Source organism: Ctenopharyngodon idella, chromosome 5 (assembly GCF_019924925.1).
Source record: "Ctenopharyngodon idella isolate HZGC_01 chromosome 5, HZGC01, whole genome shotgun sequence".
Taxonomy (NCBI): domain Eukaryota; kingdom Metazoa; phylum Chordata; class Actinopteri; order Cypriniformes; family Xenocyprididae; genus Ctenopharyngodon; species Ctenopharyngodon idella.
The window spans coordinates 2724148-2741246 of NC_067224.1; the positions used below are offsets into that span (position 1 = coordinate 2724148).

The following is a 17099-nucleotide window of genomic DNA, read 5'->3' on the forward strand; positions in this document are numbered from 1 at the left end:
AATAAATGATCATTTTATAGCCTATATACTGATATTTAAAATATTATTGTGGGATTCAATAGATAATAGAAGGATATTACTAAAAATCTAAACTTTGAATGCTTAAATGCTTTTTTTATAAATGTGTTTTTTGGTTGTGGGACAGCGGTTTGCACCAATTCAGAAAGGCCCATATATGAATTTTTGTATTTTGATACTGACCCAGAGATAAAGACTGAGAACGGAAACTACTCTAGTCGGCTGAATGACCCGTTAAAATATTGTCTCGAATTCAGCACCAGTGACAGTGGCATTCAGTACAATTTATATTAAAATGAACATCGTTTCTCAAAATATGAATAGATTAAGGCCCATGTGGTCTTCCGAATGATGTAAAGACGTAAATAACGCAATATTCGATCATGTACAGTTAGAAGAAAGTTATAAATTGGAGTAAAACTATTAGTACTACTGTAAATTTTTCAGAAACATTGTTTTAAAAATCGCAAAGAAGCATCAAAATAAACAGAGAGGCTGTAGTTTTCCTCCAGTCCTGAGGGGGGCAGCGGCGTGTCCGGCGGTGCTCGCGGCGGTCCTCAGGTCACTGCAGCTCCTTGTATTTGTTGAAATGGCGAAGTTTGGCGATTTGAAAGCTTTTCTTGAATCTTCATTAAATGAAATCTTCCGTGTGACTGTCAGTGACATCCTGGATTCAGTGGAACAAACTGTCAGCGAATATCAGCGTAAAATTCAGAGAATTGAGTCCGAAAACGATGATCTGAGAAAACGACTTTGTGCAAAAGAGAAAAGGACAAATCACATCAAAACAGGTGCGTGAAATTCGGAATATGATATCCCAGGAAATATTATATTGCCTATATTGCGCTGTTGTTTGGCATATGAATGCAAATAATTATGCTGTTCATAAAAACCGTGTTTTTGTTTTATTCCTTCAATGAATATCATTTGATAAACACATCTGATATATAAAGGTAAATAATATAACGTGAGTCCAGAGGGTGAAATGTTAGTTTCTAAAAACAAAACCAATTAATTCAGTGACTACATACACCAGTATTTTAAAGTTGTCACTGTTGCAAAACACAACATCCATTTAGTTATCATATCCTCCTGGGAGCCAGGAATAGACTTTTGTCCTCTGTAGTGGACATTATATTTTAGTGAATTTCTCTGACAACATTCATTTCACAGTTTTAAGTCTAGATGTCCTGTAAAGAGCACATTCAGGGCTTTTCAGAGATCCCAAATGTTTGGAAGTTTCACAATGACAACTGTCTCTGCTTGGTATTTAAAAATGACTGACATTAATTTAGTGATCAAATTGAACACTCTTATGGAAATATAATATTTTGTAATGATCATTTAAATCTGACTACTTTTCAAATTGTTTACAATGAATCACCATCTCAGGAAAATGTTATGGGGTTTCAAATCAAAATGTGACTTTCTGTTACAAAACAGGACGTTCATACATGTCCGCTGTGGAGGACACCTGGACTTAAAGCATATTTATTAGGCATTTTGGGAGGCACAACAAGTGAATAGGGAAGAAAATTATATTTCAATATTATTATGAAATATTAGATAATATTATGAAAATCTTGCTTATTATTACACTTCTTTTTTCATGACATGTTGCCCCAATAACACATTAATATGCAAATTAGATATATTGTATTTAATAGAAAAAAACACTTATGGCCATTTCACACACATATTGCACAAAGCAAAATGGTATATCAAATCATTCTGTTACACCGATCAGGCATAACATTATGATCACTGACAGGTGAAGTGAATAACACGGATTATCTCTTCATCGCGGCACCTGTTAGTGGGTGGATATATTAGGCAGCAAGTGAACATTTCGTCCTCAAAGTTGATGTGTTAGAAGCAGGAAAAATGGGCAAGCGTAAGGATTTGAGCGCGTTTGACAAGGGCCAAATTGTGATGGCTAGACGACTGGGTCAGAGCATCTCCAGAACTGCAGCTCTTGTGGGGTGTTCCTGGTCTGCAGTGGTCAGTATCTATCAAAAGTGCTCCAAGGAAGGAACGGTGAACCTGCGACAGGGTCATGGGCGGCCAAGGCTCATTGATGCACGTGGGGAGCGAAGGCTGGCCCGTGTGGTCCGATCCAACAGACAAGCTACTGTAGCTCAAATTGCTCAAGAAGTTAATGCTGGTTCTGATAGAAAGGTGTCAGAATACACAGTGCATCACAGTTTGTTGCGTATGGAGCTGCATAGCTGCAGACCAGTCAGGGTGCCCATGCTGACCCCTGTCCACCGCCGAAAGAGCCAACAGTGGGCACGTGAGCATCAGAACTGGACCACAGAGCAATTTACATCATGTGGATGGCCGGGTGCGTGTGCGTCGCTTACCTGGGGAACACATGCCACCTACCTAAGCATTGTTGCAGACCATGTACACCCTTTCATGGAAACGGTATTCCCTGGTTGCTGTGGCCTCTTTCAGCAGGATAATGCTCCTGCCACAAAGCAAAAATGGTTCAGGAATGGTTTGAGGAGCACAACAACGAGTTTGAGGTGTTGACTTGACCTCCAAATTCCCCAGATCTCAATCCAATCGAGCATCTGTGGGATGTGCTGAACAAACAAGTCTGATCCATGGAGGCTCCATCTCACAATTTACAGGACTTAAAGGATCTGCTGCTAACATCTTGGTGCAGATACCACAGCACACCTTCAGGGGTCTAGTGGAGTCCATGACTCGACGGGTCAGGGCTGTTTTGGCAGTAGAAGGGGGACCAAAACAATATTAGGAAGGTGGTCATAATGTTATGCCTGATCGGTGTATTTCTTTCATAACAGTTGAGAATCATCTTGGTATAAAAAGTAATATGAAAATCCTGAAACCTAAAAATTGATTGGTGATTTTAAAAAATCCCATTGTTTTTGCCTGTTCATGGCTTTTTATAAAAAAAAGAGTCCTGGTGTCCTCTACAGAGAACATAGCATAACGTATGAATAAAATATCATTTTTCAAAAATGTTATTTTTCCATTGTTTTCTTATGCTCCAAACAATGTAATGACATGAAAAATACTAAATTCACAAAACTTTTTTTTTCTGGTTTTCAGGAAGATACAGAGTTAAATATTTCAGCCAGTCATGTTTTATGTAAACTTAAACTGCAAGAGTTAAACTCTTCGGAGATTAGAATGTTTTTGTTTGTTCCTCGTGATTTATTTTTGGAAATAACAAGATGTTTTTTGTCTGTGTTGCAGAAGATGAAGATTGTGTTTTTCAGCTTGACTTTTCAAGAAAGAATTTCAGCCAAGATCTGTTTTCATCTGCTCATACAAGTGAATATAATGATCAAACCAAGATCGCTGGAGATTTACGGAGCAGCTGTGTGAAACCACAAACCCCAGATGTCAAATCAAACCAGTTAAACAAGGATTGTGCAACAACAACAGATCTATTTGTAAAGGCCGACCCAGACACTGAGGACGGGTGTGCCGTAGACCTCTCAAATCCTCACGCTTCTCCTAAATACACCGATAAAGAAATCAAAACGGAGAATACAGAGGAGAACTGTGGCTCTGAACGCCAAAATATATTTAAACGTCCTTTAGAGCCGGAGATCAACTCCAATGACTGTGACGTGAAAGTGACGGTGGTGTCAGACAGACACCTTTATCCTGCTGGTGACGAGGAGGACGCCCGGGAGTCACCGGAGTTCAGTCTGATCTCTGATGAAGAGTCAAATCCAGACGGACTGTCTGATGAGGGATTTTCTGGAGTGTTTCACGTGACGGAGTCTCCGCCGATCCCTCAGGATCCGAAACCGGATTATTACTGTAGTCAGTGTAACAAGAGCTTCAAGCACGAAGCGTCGCTCAACATTCACCTGAAATCTCACAGCTCGGAAAAGACGCACCTCTGCGGTCAGTGCGGGAAGGGCTTTGACCGAGCCGACCTCCTGAAGAACCACCAGCGCACGCACACCGGAGAAAGACCCTTCGTCTGTAACCTGTGCGGGAAGAGCTACGGGCACCAGGGCCAGCTGCGGATCCACCGGAGGATCCACACGGGCGAGCGGCCGTACTGCTGTCCGCACTGCGCCAAACGATTCAACGAACACAACCAGCTCAAAGTCCACCTACGGACCCACACGGGCGAGAGGCCGTACACCTGCACCGTATGCAGCAAGACCTTCACCAACGCCGGCAACCTGCGGAGCCATCAGAGAGTCCACACCGGAGAGAAGCCGTACGCCTGCGGCCAGTGCGGGAAGAGGTTCAACGGCATGGGCGACCTCAAGACTCACTACAGGATCCACACGGGCGAGAAGCCGTACCGCTGCGAGCTGTGCACCAAGACCTTCAGCCAAGCCGGACACCTGACCATCCACAAGCGCATGCACACGGGCGAGCGGCCGTACAGCTGCGGCGAGTGCGGGAAGCGCTTCACGGTGGCCAGCAGCCTCAAACTGCACCAGCTGACGCACACCGGAGAGAAGCTGCACACCTGCGCGCACTGTGACAAGAGCTTCAGCCGGGCCGGACACCTGAAGAGACACGAGCTGGTCCACACCAAAGAGAAGCTGTACTGCTGCTCGCACTGCGACAAGAAGTACAGCGATCAGTCGTCTCTGAAGAAGCACCAGAAACTGCACACGCAGGCCGAGAGTGAAGGCGGCCGAGGCGCTGAGTAACGGTGACCAGTCCGCGTGCTCCTGCATCTTCGTTCGTCTTTATGTTCGTGTAATGAAGAACGAGCCCTGATCATCAGTTCTTACAATAAACGTGAATTTGTCATCGGGCTATAGTGATTTTGACTTATGAGTAGATCCTTTGATGATAATGTTCAGCTCTAATAGCAGGATACTGTAGGATTATGTCACTTCTACCCCTCATCCCTAACTTGTTTGTGCTGAAGGAATACCATGGTACTTTGTTGCACATTGCACACATACTGTACTGATGTTTGATATGGTAGATGAGTCTTCATTCCTTTAGGCAGTGTCTTCTGTCTGTAAGTGTTCATTCATTCATGCTCATTAGAAATCAGTGCTGTCGTCCTGTATGAACCGGTTTGTTGAATATGAAGAAGTTATAGTAAGTAAACACTTCTTGGATGAAATGCAATTTAATTTAAGAATATTGTGTAATATCTTTTCTATGTACAGCATTGTGTATTTAATGATAATTTCAACTATTCTTGAATGTTAAAGGATTAGTTCACTCCAGAATTAAAATTGACTCCCCCATGTCATCCAAGATGTTTATGTCTGTCTTTCTTCAGTTGAAAAGAAATGAAGGTTTTTGAGGAAAACATTCCAGGATTTTTCTCCATATAGTGGACCTTCAACGGGTTGAAGGTTCAAAATGCCATTTCAGTGCAGCTTCAAGGAGCTCTACACGATCCCAGCCGAGGAATAAGAGTCTTATCTAGCGAAACGATCTGTAATTTTTAAATATATATATATATATATATATATAAATATAAATTACAGATCGTGCAAGACGAACATTTGTGGTTAAAAAGTGTGTGTGTGTGTGTGTATATATAATATATATATATATATATATATATATATATATATATATATATATATATATATATATATATATATATATATACTTTTTAACCACAAATGTTTGTCTTGCACTAGCTCTGCTATGTGCGTCCATGACTTTGGAAAGGTCACACCTGATGTAGGCGGAAGCACCGAAAAACTCCATCGCATTTTCTCCTCCAACTTCAAAATCGTCCAACATCGTTTTACCTTTTTTTCGTTTTTTTTTTTTTTTTTTTTTTTGTAAAGGGCGCTTGACTTGGTCTTTGCACGTTTGCTTTATAAACACTGGGTCGATACTTCCGCCTACATCACGCGTGACCTTTCCAACGTGATTACGTAATTGTGGGCGCTAGTGCAAGATGTGCATTTGTGGTTAAAAAGTATATAAAATTTTCCTTTTTTTTTCTTTCCTTTTTTTTTTTTTTTTTAAATCGTTTCACTAGATAAGATTCCTCGTCTGGGATCGTGTAGAGCTCTTTGAAGCTGAACTGAAACTGACATTTGGACCTTCAGCCCGCTGTACCCCAGTAAAGTCCACTATATGGAGAAATATGGTGAGTAAATTATCAGGAAATTTTAATGCTGGAGTAAACTAATCCTTTAACTCGAAGCTTCAGTGATAAAATAAAGCTTTCTAAAATGATCAGCGTGTTTGAGTCTTAGATTTATTAGTTTGAGCTCCAGTGATCATTCATCAGTCACTGTTCATTTAAGCAGAGTCATGTTTTAAATGGGCATCCAGTGGCCTCTAGTGGTCACTCGTGTGACGGCAGCAGCACAATTAATCACCACAAACGACCACAATAAAGCTATAGTTTTTCTTGCACCAAATCAAAGGTCACTACATAGTAAAAAAAAAAAAAAAAAAGAAGTATGATTGATATAATTATAACTGATAACCGTATAAACTACCTTCACAACTCTCACTTGCACTGATATGGAGTTAATATTGTGCCATAATTAAACAAACAAATCCAGCATTTTGCAAACAAACACGATCTGCTTTGCAAAGGAAAACTCGACTCACAAACAAACAGAAAGTGATGTGCAAATACAAAGGTCAGTTTGAGCGAAAACGCAGAGGAGTAACAAACATATGTATTACAAATATAAATAAATGAGCCTACATCATATTTCACAAATAAATACAAACCATCCTACAAATGGCATGTAACCTTTGAAGAAATACCAAATCTAGTGCATACAAACGCACACCTGTCTGTTACGACTGTAAATTACTTGCCTTTTTATGAGATCTCTCGGCTTGATTTTCTCACAAATGCAGTTGAGCAACTTCCGCTTCCAAAACAGCAGATGGCGCTTTGCTATGGGTCAATTTACGCTAGTCTCCCGAGAGAAGCCTCGAAACATGCGTTTATATTATTAATAATAATAATAAACTTTATTTTATAGCGCCTTTAAAATGATGATGATGATATATTATGTATAATATAGCAGTTATTTTCTTGCTGTGTAAATACGCTCAGGTTCTTCCTATTTTTCAGTCTCTTTATCTTTGGTAGGAGAGAGAAGTAAATCACACTGACTCTCTCACACAGTTTTACAACCTGTGATCGCTACTGATGTCACTTTCATGTGCACGCGCTCCATAGTTATCCAAGAGTTGACAGAGAAAGTCGATGATCAGCGTCATGGTAAAAAACAAAGCCTGATTGGATTGATTTGATTTTGTCATGTCTAATCTAATCCTATCATCCTCTGAGTTTGTTCAGATACCATCATAGTTCCTGTTCTGACCAACTAGCAGTTTACCAAGGGCAAATCAGTCTTATTTTTTGGCTTTAAATTAGAACAATCCACTGACTTAAAAGATATGAATTTTACATATTAACTTATATATATATATATATATATATATAAGAGCATTAAAGTTGTCATGAAAGGGAAGATGCACTGGTCTTTTCTTCCTTATTGTGCCATATAAGGACTTCTGAAACAAGAACAAATGTAGGGTGGGGCTTGATTTTTTCTGTTGGGAATTGATTGGATGGTTGGATAGTTGTGGTTTGCTATTGGTGGATCTCATGTGAGTGACAGGTTGCCCCGTCCTTGTCATCAGAGAAGAGAAGAGATGAGATGAGATGCCGCTGCAAGAGGGAGGGGAAGTTATTTTGATTCAAGATTATGAGGAGCATGAATTTAAAGGGTACCTATTATGCCTCTTTTCACAAGATGTAATGGTGTCCCCAGAATGTGTCTGTAAATTTTCAGCTGAAAATACCCCACAGATTATTTATTATAGCTTGTCAAATTTGACCCTATTTGGATGTGAGCAAAAACACACAGTTTTTGTGTGTCCCTTTAAATGCAAATGAGCTGCTGCTCCCGGCCCCTTTTCCAGAAGAGGGCGGAGCTTTAACAGCTCGCATTTCAGATACTCAACAACAACAAAACTGGAGAATCTCACGCAGCCAAAATGTAGCTGTGTTCTACCTTACATTGTTCAAACCGGAGTCGACACTGATGGAGAGACTCAGGAAGAAGTTACAACTTTTAGAACTGGATGTTTCTGAATGGTTACTGGATAAATTTATGTAGTTGTTGGGGAGTTTCAACATTTGAGCAAATATATTAACACTTTACCAACGTTCTTCGGCACATTTCCTTCATAAATGAAATTCAACCACATTCTCAGTGGCTCAGATGCCGGGAATCTATGGAAATTTTTTTGTTCACTGATACATCAAATAACATTTGTAATGTTTTTTGGCGCAGACATTGTACATCTCCAGCTGCTACAGCGAGTAAACTGAAATGGCGGACTGCTGCGGCTCACTCAGGGCGGTATCTGTGCTAATAGGGCAGATCGTCACCAGTCATGGGCGGGGCTTAAGAGTAGGGGGAAATCTGGAAACCGCGCCCTTGGAGAGACTGTTTATGATTCATGGGGATTATAAAAAAAAAAAAAAAGAGTAGGTGGATTTTTACCATTATAGCCTGGTTGTTTACCCACACTGTGGACACATCTGTGTTCAAAAACCTTACAAAAGTGAATTTTGCATAATAGGTCCCCTTTAAAACAATAATGATGTGCACAGAGAAAACATTTAAATTTATTGCAATATTCTTTAAAAAAAAACAAAAAAAAAACAAGAGCTGTCAATGTTGATTCTATGGTGACTTTAATCTGTTGTAACAAACATGGAAACATTAAAATGTTCTTATATTTATTCACAAATAAATGTTTAAGAACTGGAATAACAGCGACTGCCTTGTAGAGGCACACTTGTGTTGTGTGTGCAGTGTTTGAATACAAAACTGTTATATATATATATATATATATATATATATATGGTGCAATAATGTGAAATATACGTTTTTAAAAAACAAGCATCTTATATGTTAGCAGCTGTCTTGAACAGACAGCAAATTAATCTAGAATTTGCAGACATAAATAAATAAAGAGATGTGACACACCATTAATGGATTAGTTCACTTTCAAATGAAAATTAGCCCAAACTTTACCCACCCTCAAGCCATCCTAGGTGTATATGACTTTCTTCTTTCTGATGAACACAATCAGAGATATATTAATAAATATCCTGACGCATTCGAACTTTATAATGGCAGTTAACAGGGGTCACAAATATGAGCTGAAGAAAGTGCCTCCATCCACATCCATCCATCATAAACGCACTCCACACGGCTCCGGGGGGTTAATAAAGGTATTCAAGTATTCAGTGTACAAAGAAAGTGTAAAACTCTTGCAGTTCAAAAAGCTTACACTACGTCCTACGCCTTCCCTATTCAACTTATGGAAAAAGTGTAACTGACACGACGCCAGTTTACACTTTCTTCGTAACTTGAATACGGAAGGCGGTCTGGAGGAAGCTAGATATTTTACTTCATAACTTGTTAAATATATATTTTCTTACACAAACGCATCGCTTCTGTTCAGAAGGACTTTATTAACCCCCCGGAGCTGTGTGGAGTACGTTTATTATGGATGGATGTGGATGGAGGCACTTTCTTCAGCTCATATTTGTGACCCCTGTTAACTGCCATTATAAAGTTTGAATGCGTCAGGATATTTATTAAAATATCTCTGATTATGTTCATCAGAAAAAAGAAAGTCATATACACTTAGGATGGCTTGAGGGTGAGTAAAGCTTAGGGTAATTTTTCATTTGAAAATGAACTAATCCTTTAAATCCACTACAAGCAAATATGCTCATAACAACATGTTTCTATGCACAAAATATTCACACCTCAGTAGTTTGTTCTCATGTAAAATCAACGCATACATACATTTTCCAAGTATTTTTCCACCTCACAACCAACAAGCTGCAGAATGAGTGTAATGGCTCTAATTTTATAACATTACACATTGTTTACCGTACACAGAATGCACCGGCCTACATTATTATGTACATACAGCAGTTCAGTGCATCTGTCTGATCAATGAAATACTCCAATAACAGCAGCTCACTGGTTGATGGTGAACACAGGATCATCTGCACATTCTGTGTTTTTCGAGCAGCACAGCGGGACTTTGGGCAGCTTCTCCCGCGACAGATACAGAACCGGCTGAATGCTGCTGCTGATGTCCATGAAGCCAAAGGCGATGTAGTGGATATAACAGCGGAAGACCGCCGGAGAGAAATACTCTTGAAAAGGAAATAGAGCCACCGGCGGGAAGTAGTTAATAACAATGATGGCCAAGATGATGACGACCATTTTGAAGGCCTTTTTCTTGACGGGATGCCTCTCATCTCGACCTGGAGCAGATTGTCTCAGGGCCCAGAGAATGGAGATGTTACAAAACAGCATAAACGCAAACGCTGCCAGAATCATGACAGTGAAGACCTTCTCAAAGTTAGGGATGTTTCCTACACACTTTGCTGCAGCGTAGACCAAGGTGATGAACCACACAACGCCGGCACACACAGAGCGATGGCGCTTGTCTTTGAGTTCGGTGAAGGTGATGGGATGGCAGACGGCCATGTATCTGTCCAGACAGATGCAGGACAGGAAGAGCGGCGACGAGTCTTTCACGCCGTAGAAGAAGCGCAGGACGTACCAGGTGCTGCTGGTGGTCAGATAGACGATGTTGGCCAGTTCCAGTGGAGGAATGAGGCAGAAGAAAGTGTCCAGCACAGCCAAATGGACGATGAAGATGTCTGAGGTGGAGGAGTCGCCCTTATTCTTATGGATGAGCCACAGTACCATGATGTTGGCCGGGATGCCCAGGAACATGTTGATGAACTGCAGCACCAGGTAGAAGATGAGGACGGCAGGCATGTGTGCGCAGCCGCCGTAGACCGTCTGCTCGGCCGGTGAGGCGTTCAGTGGCCGGTGGCTGATGAGCAGAGAGGAGTTGATGTATCTGAACAGCTCTGTGATTGCCATTGTCCTCTCCATGGGCTCAGACCAACCGCTGAAACACACAAACAGTGATCAAATGCAACCAAACTGTACAATTAAACTCTTGCTTTGTGCTTTTCTGGTCCTTGTACAAAATGCCACATAAAGCCAAACGCCACTTAAACAGCTTTCACTTGATCAGTCAACCACATCCAAAGTTATATGCATGTAAAAAAAAAAATTCACCACTAGGTGGCGCTGATCTGAAACTTCTCAGACTCCTTCAGGGCATCATGCTGATGACCCATACCGAGTTTCGTAATGATACGTTCATGCTCTCGTATAATACAGCATTATACTACAAAATTTAAAATGGCCGACACCCAAAATGGGCGATATGGGAAAATTGGATATCATTTGATTTGGCATAACGCCCCAAATCTACAAACCATTTGGACAAACCGTTCAGTTATAAGCAAAAATAGCCATTTATCAAATCTCCGGACCAGTAGGTGGTGCTGTGCCGAAACGCAGCATGTAACCTCAGGTCTTTCTAGTGATTACATGGACCAAGATTGGTCTGAATACGATAAAGCTTTGAGGAGATAGAGCCTTACGTCTATTTTCGCAAGCTCTACATAAAATTCGTTCACACATTTTTCAAAAGCAGTTTGACAAATCAACTTGAATTTCGCAACTTTTTGTCGGCATGGTCTGAAGATGATCTGCTTAACTTTTTGTGAAAATCAGAGCAACGGCTTAGGAGGAGTTCAAAAAAGTAAGTTTTTCTGAAAATTCAAAATGGAGGTAAAAATTTAATAAGGAATCTTGAAATCTTTAAGTGCACATTTGGACAGTTGGTGGCGCTAGAGGGATTGAGTTATAAACTCCAAATTTGCTATGGTGATAGTTCAGCCTGGCCTCTATCTGTGTGCCAAATTTCATAAATCTCCCAAAAGCGGTTCTATGAGCTGCCATAGACATCCAGAGCTGAAGAAGAAGAAGAACACCAACGGATACAATAGTTGCCTACGCACCTTTGGTGCCCCTAATTAAAGCGCTTGTATACCTGCAGCTGCATTAACATCACATGTGACGATCTCTCAAAATGCAACAAAAGGCTTTATGAATCTTCTTTTGTTAAAAAATATATTTGAGTTAAAACATTAAAACATGATTGCTACAGTTCATTTAACAAACTTTGACATCTACAATGGGGCATGTTGTCACATTATGTGGTGTTGTCACAGTAGGAATTTGCTTTGAAATATAAGAAAATATTTAAAGTACAAAAATCTTCTATACAATGACAGTTTAGCAATATTTGAACAGTACAATTATGATGCACAAAATATAAACACATGACAACTGACACACTGTAAAAAATTATTTTCATGATTTGATATCATAACATTTTTTCTTTTGTTAAACCAACTTAGATAATTAATGTAGTTCAAATAACATAATATTTTGAGTTTCTGTTTATTAAACCAATCACCTTCATTGCATTAACTCAAATTTTTAATTTCAGTGAACTCAAAAGTTTTAGGCAACCAGGTAACTTATTTACTTATTTATTTTTACAGCCAAGATCTGTAGTTTGTGCAATAAACTACTGAGATTTGTCAAGTCATGTTCATAATACTGTATACAAAACAGCTTCATAGTAATGAAGAGGAAAACAGCATGAGTGTCAAAAGCTTCTTCAGTTTCAGGAATCTATCATTTCAGATATCGTTATGATTTCAGTTTCAACCATAAAGCAGCTCTACAAAGATTGTACAGTTTCATTAAGTTGAATTATTCAGTGATCTTGGTATTTTCAATACAGCTTAACCAATAAGTGTCACTGAATATGAATAGTCTCAAACCACTAGTTGTTACAGGCATAGAGAAACCTTTCAGCAGTGTCATTATAAGCAGCATCTCTTACCTCTCATAAGTTTCTGTGGTCTGCAGATGGTCTTCAGCCGCAGTGTGAAGTTGGTTGTGGGACTGACAGCTCATTTTAAGCTGAAGACACTGACGAAATCTTCACTCCCATGATTCAACACCACCGGGAGCTTCAGGAGCCAATCGAGGCCAAGCGTTCTGGAGACTAAACCAATATGCAAATGTGTTCTCTGAACAGTTTACTTATAGAAGAACTATTTGCATATTGTTGAGTTTATTGACCAGATAACATGCTAACTTATTAACATATTTACTGGCTTTGTGAAGGACAAATTTTATGGATGGTGGGATTGGTTCAGAAGACGTGTAGCAGCAAGTCCTCATCATTAACACTGATTGGCAATGATGCAACTCGCCATTGGCTCCTGACGGAAATTTGGTGGTAAACAACTGATGCAACCGTACATTAGTATACTTCTGAAATTCAGTGTAACAAAGTGTCATTTGTTACGTGAAGATGACATGGAGGTTCATCTGGATGGAAGAACAAGACAAAGAAGCGGCTGTGTGATTGTCAGATAGTGGCTATTTTTTTTACCTTTGTGCAACAGAAGCATTTTCAGTGTCATAACAGAAGCACTTTTGTCATCTTTAGTTTTGAGATAAAATGTAAGAGGTCAAAGATGAAATAGTAAGGAAAAAAACATGCATCAAAAACAGAGATATGAACTGAAGAAAGAGATACTGAGAAACCAGATTTTATCCACTTCATTATATTGGCAATTATCAATCCCACAATCAAATGTGGTATATATTCAGTACTGTGTTGTGTTACACATGTTATATTTTTACCAAAAATTGATTTAAGACATTATCTTTTGATTTAGTGTGCCAGTATGATATAAATATCAGTTTACAGTTTACCAAACATTCATTTTGTATGAACAAGAGTCCAACAACAGAGATCTGATCTCACCATCGTCGAGTCTGTCTGGAATTACATGAATAAACAGAAAAAAACACTGAGAAAACAATATTGTGAAAAGTTAGAATTATCAATTAACTTGTATTGCCAAAATCAATATTTTGTTGTGACCACCTTCTGCCTTTAAAACAGCTTTTGTTAACTTAAAACCAAAAACTACACGATACACTAACCTACAAGTCTTCTGTAAAAAAAAAAATAAAAAAGCAAAAAGATAACTCTGCATTTAATATGTGACCAGAAGTGAAATTCCTCTGATGTTGACTGACAAAGAGAGTGTCATTAATGAACGACTTGTTTTAATAATGGAAAAGCATCAAGATTGTTGTGGATTACATATGCAAAACAAATGAGAGTTGAGATCAACAGTATGATATATTCTTTTCATCACAATATATAATATATATACAGATATATAAAGCCTCTAATGACATTAATGTTCTTCAGCTTCATTGAATGGTCTCCTGTAAAGTCTCTAAACGATCACTTAAATCATTTAACGATCATTTTTCCAAAGCAACTTCCAGAAGGAATACCATGGTGCTTTGTTGCTTGTGGATGAGACATTGCACAAATACTGTACTGATGTTTCATATGCTAGATGAGTTTTCATTTTTTTAGGCAGTGTGAGTGTTTGAGTCATGTTCATTAGAAATTAATGCTGTCGTCCTGTATGACCTGTATATCAAGAAGTTATGACGTAAGTGCATCTTGAATGAAATGCAATTTAATTTAAGAATATTGTATAATATCTTCTCTGTGTACAGTATTGTGCATTTAATGTTAATTTCAACTATTCTTGAACGTTAACTCAAAACTTCAGTGATAAAATAAAGCTTTCTAAGTAGGTCAGTGTGTTGTTTGAATCTTAGTTTTATTAGAGTTGAGCTCCAGTGATCATTACTGAAACCTGTAACATCACTCACTGTTCATTTAAAGGGTTAGTTCACCCAAAAATGACATTTCTGTCATTAAGTACTGACCCTCATGTTGTTCCACAACTGTAAGACCTTCATTCATCTTCGGAACACAAATTAAGATATTTTTGATGAAATCTGAGGGTATCTGATCCACACATCCACCATTCAACAATTTGAACCGTTGTCATACGTAGTGAACTTAGTGCAGGCTTCCTTGTTTACCTCCGAATGCCAACTCAGTATTGGCCGAAGCTGAACACGTGAGCAGCACGACGCATGCATGTGATGCTGACACAGGATCCGGCCAATAATGAGCCAGCATTCGGACGTAAACAAGGAAGCCTGCACTGAGTTAACTACATATGACAATGGTTCAAATTGTTGAATAAAGTGGGGTTTTTTTTTTTCGCGCACAAAAAGTATTCTCGTCGCTTCATAACAACCACCGTAGTCACTATTTTAACCATGTTTTTAACTACCTTTCTGGACGTCAAAAGGTGCAATGACGTTGCTGTCTATGTGTGGATCAGATAGCCTCGGATTTCATCAAAAATATCTTAATTTGTGTTCCAAAGATGAACGAAGGTCTTACGGGTGTGGAACAACATGAGGGTGAGTAATTAATGACAGAATTTTCATCTTTGGGTGAACTAACCTTTTAAAGGCACAACATGTAATTTTCACCACTAGAGGTCACTTATTCAAAACAAAGGCGTAGCTTAATGACACCATGAATGAGCCTGGAATCATGGGCCTGTACCATGATGGTAGTTGAACAAACTCAGGGTTATAGGATTAGTTTCGAGGTGACAAAAACAAACCACTCCAATCCGGCTTTGTTGGTACCATGATGCTGATCATCAACTTTCTCTGTCAACTCAGGCTTTGATCCTGAGTTTGTGGAGCGCGTGCACATGAATGCGTGACATCAGTGGTGAACAGCCAATCACATGCTTTGCAACAGAGAGAAACTCTGATTCACTTCTCGCGAGAAAGCCAGCGTGATTCAAATCTCTTTTGCTGAAGGTTAAGAGACTGAAGAAAATGAAGAATTTAAACGCATTTACACTAAAGAAAATACTTGTCCATGAAAGAGGAAAAATAAAAGAAATTATCTTGCTCTATCAGTGCAAGTGAAACTTGTGAAGTTAGTTTATATAATTGCTTGATAATATATAGCAATAGAGACTCAAACATGTAAGGTCACTTGCAGTCATTTTTAAAGAGTTATCTATTGATTCTACAGCTTATTTATATTACATATGATCTGTATATATTAATATTCATTTAAACTAAATGCTTAATAATAACTGTTAAACTAAAATTGCTTGTGTGTAATGGATTAATAATAATATAGATTATATAATTATATAAATCATAAAATAATTCTAATTATCATTAAAGCCAGACAATTTCATCTTTAAATATTTGTTTTTACTAGATAGTGACCTTTAATTTGGAGGTAGTGAAACCGGGGGCGTGTGTCAGTATCACTTTGCTCACATCTGATTGGTCCAATTTCGGTTTGAGATCTCTTATCCAGAACATAACCTGCCCCGGAGCAGGTTAGCTGTGGAGCGTAAGTTACTATGGTGATTAACACCGCTAAAAGCCAAGTCACTTTCATGGTACCTAAAACCCAGGATTGGCACAAACTAATCTGAAACTTACCTGGCTAGCCAGTGAATCCGCCTTCATGATACAGGCCCCTGGTTAAATCAGAATCAGAAAGAGCTTTATTGCCGAGCTTGTTTGCACACACCAGGAATTTGCTTTGGTGACAGAGGAAATAACAGTATTCAGATAGTAAAAATGGCATCAAAAATGGCATTGTAAGATTTCTAGATTAAAATATCCAAAAACCAGTAGAGCAGTTGACTTGTGTACTTACATCCCAAACATTTCCAACAATGTTTAAATCCAGAAAAATCAGCCATTTTAAGTGGTCACGTTTTAAATGGGCATCAAGTGGCCTCAAGTGGTCACTCGAGTAACGCCAGCACCAACTATCAATGATTATGAGACACATGAATTTAAAACAATAATGATTTGCACCTATAAATCATTTAGAATAAACTGCAATATTCCATAAAAAAAATAAGAATGGTCTATTTTGATTTCATGGTGACTTTAATCTGTTTTATCAAACATGGAAACATTAAAATGTTCTTGTATTTATTCACAAATAAATGTTTAAAGAACTAGAATAATGACTGCCTTGTGGGGGGTCTCTGAGATGGTTTGCATCATGTGTGCGGTGTTTCTATACAGGAACTGTGTATGCTTATATTAGGTGATGTATATATATATAAAAAAAGGTGCAATATTGTGAAATTTACACTTTTTTAAAACAAGGCATCTTGTCTCATACAGTGCATGCAAGCAAGTTAATCCAGAATTTACAGACATAAATAAATGACGAGCCCATGA

At 38.8% G+C, this 17099-nt stretch overlaps 2 protein-coding genes across 2 annotated transcripts; one reads left to right on the plus strand and one right to left on the minus strand.

Annotated features, from left to right (window-relative positions):
- The first annotated feature begins 541 nt into the window (after positions 1-541).
- On the plus strand, positions 542-6190 carry LOC127513522 (zinc finger protein 391). The gene is made up of 2 exons (XM_051895373.1): positions 542-809; positions 3247-6190. Exons 1-2 carry the CDS (start codon positions 608-610, stop codon positions 4677-4679), a joined length of 1635 nt encoding a protein of 544 aa, XP_051751333.1. The 5' UTR covers positions 542-607; the 3' UTR covers positions 4680-6190.
- A 3483-nt stretch (positions 6191-9673) lies between these two features.
- On the minus strand, positions 9674-12961 carry LOC127513212 (uracil nucleotide/cysteinyl leukotriene receptor). The gene is made up of 2 exons (XM_051894860.1): positions 12805-12961; positions 9674-10944 (listed from the first exon to the last, which is right to left on the minus strand). Exons 1-2 carry the CDS (start codon positions 12876-12878, stop codon positions 9993-9995), a joined length of 1026 nt encoding a protein of 341 aa, XP_051750820.1. The 5' UTR covers positions 12879-12961; the 3' UTR covers positions 9674-9992.
- Between the last annotated feature and the right edge of the window lie 4138 nt (positions 12962-17099).

Coding starts and splice junctions, on each gene's coding strand:
- LOC127513522 (XM_051895373.1), top strand. CDS start 608: ATGGCGAAGTTTGGCGATTTGAAAGCTTTTCTTGAATCTTCATTAAAT. Junction 810..3,246: donor GACAAATCACATCAAAACAG/GTGCGTGAAATT, acceptor TCTGTGTTGCAG/AAGATGAAGATTGTGTTTTT.
- LOC127513212 (XM_051894860.1), bottom strand. CDS start 12,878: ATGAGCTGTCAGTCCCACAACCAACTTCACACTGCGGCTGAAGACCAT. Junction 10,945..12,804: donor ACCACAGAAACTTATGAGAG/GTAAGAGATGCT, acceptor TGTGTGTTTCAG/CGGTTGGTCTGAGCCCATGG.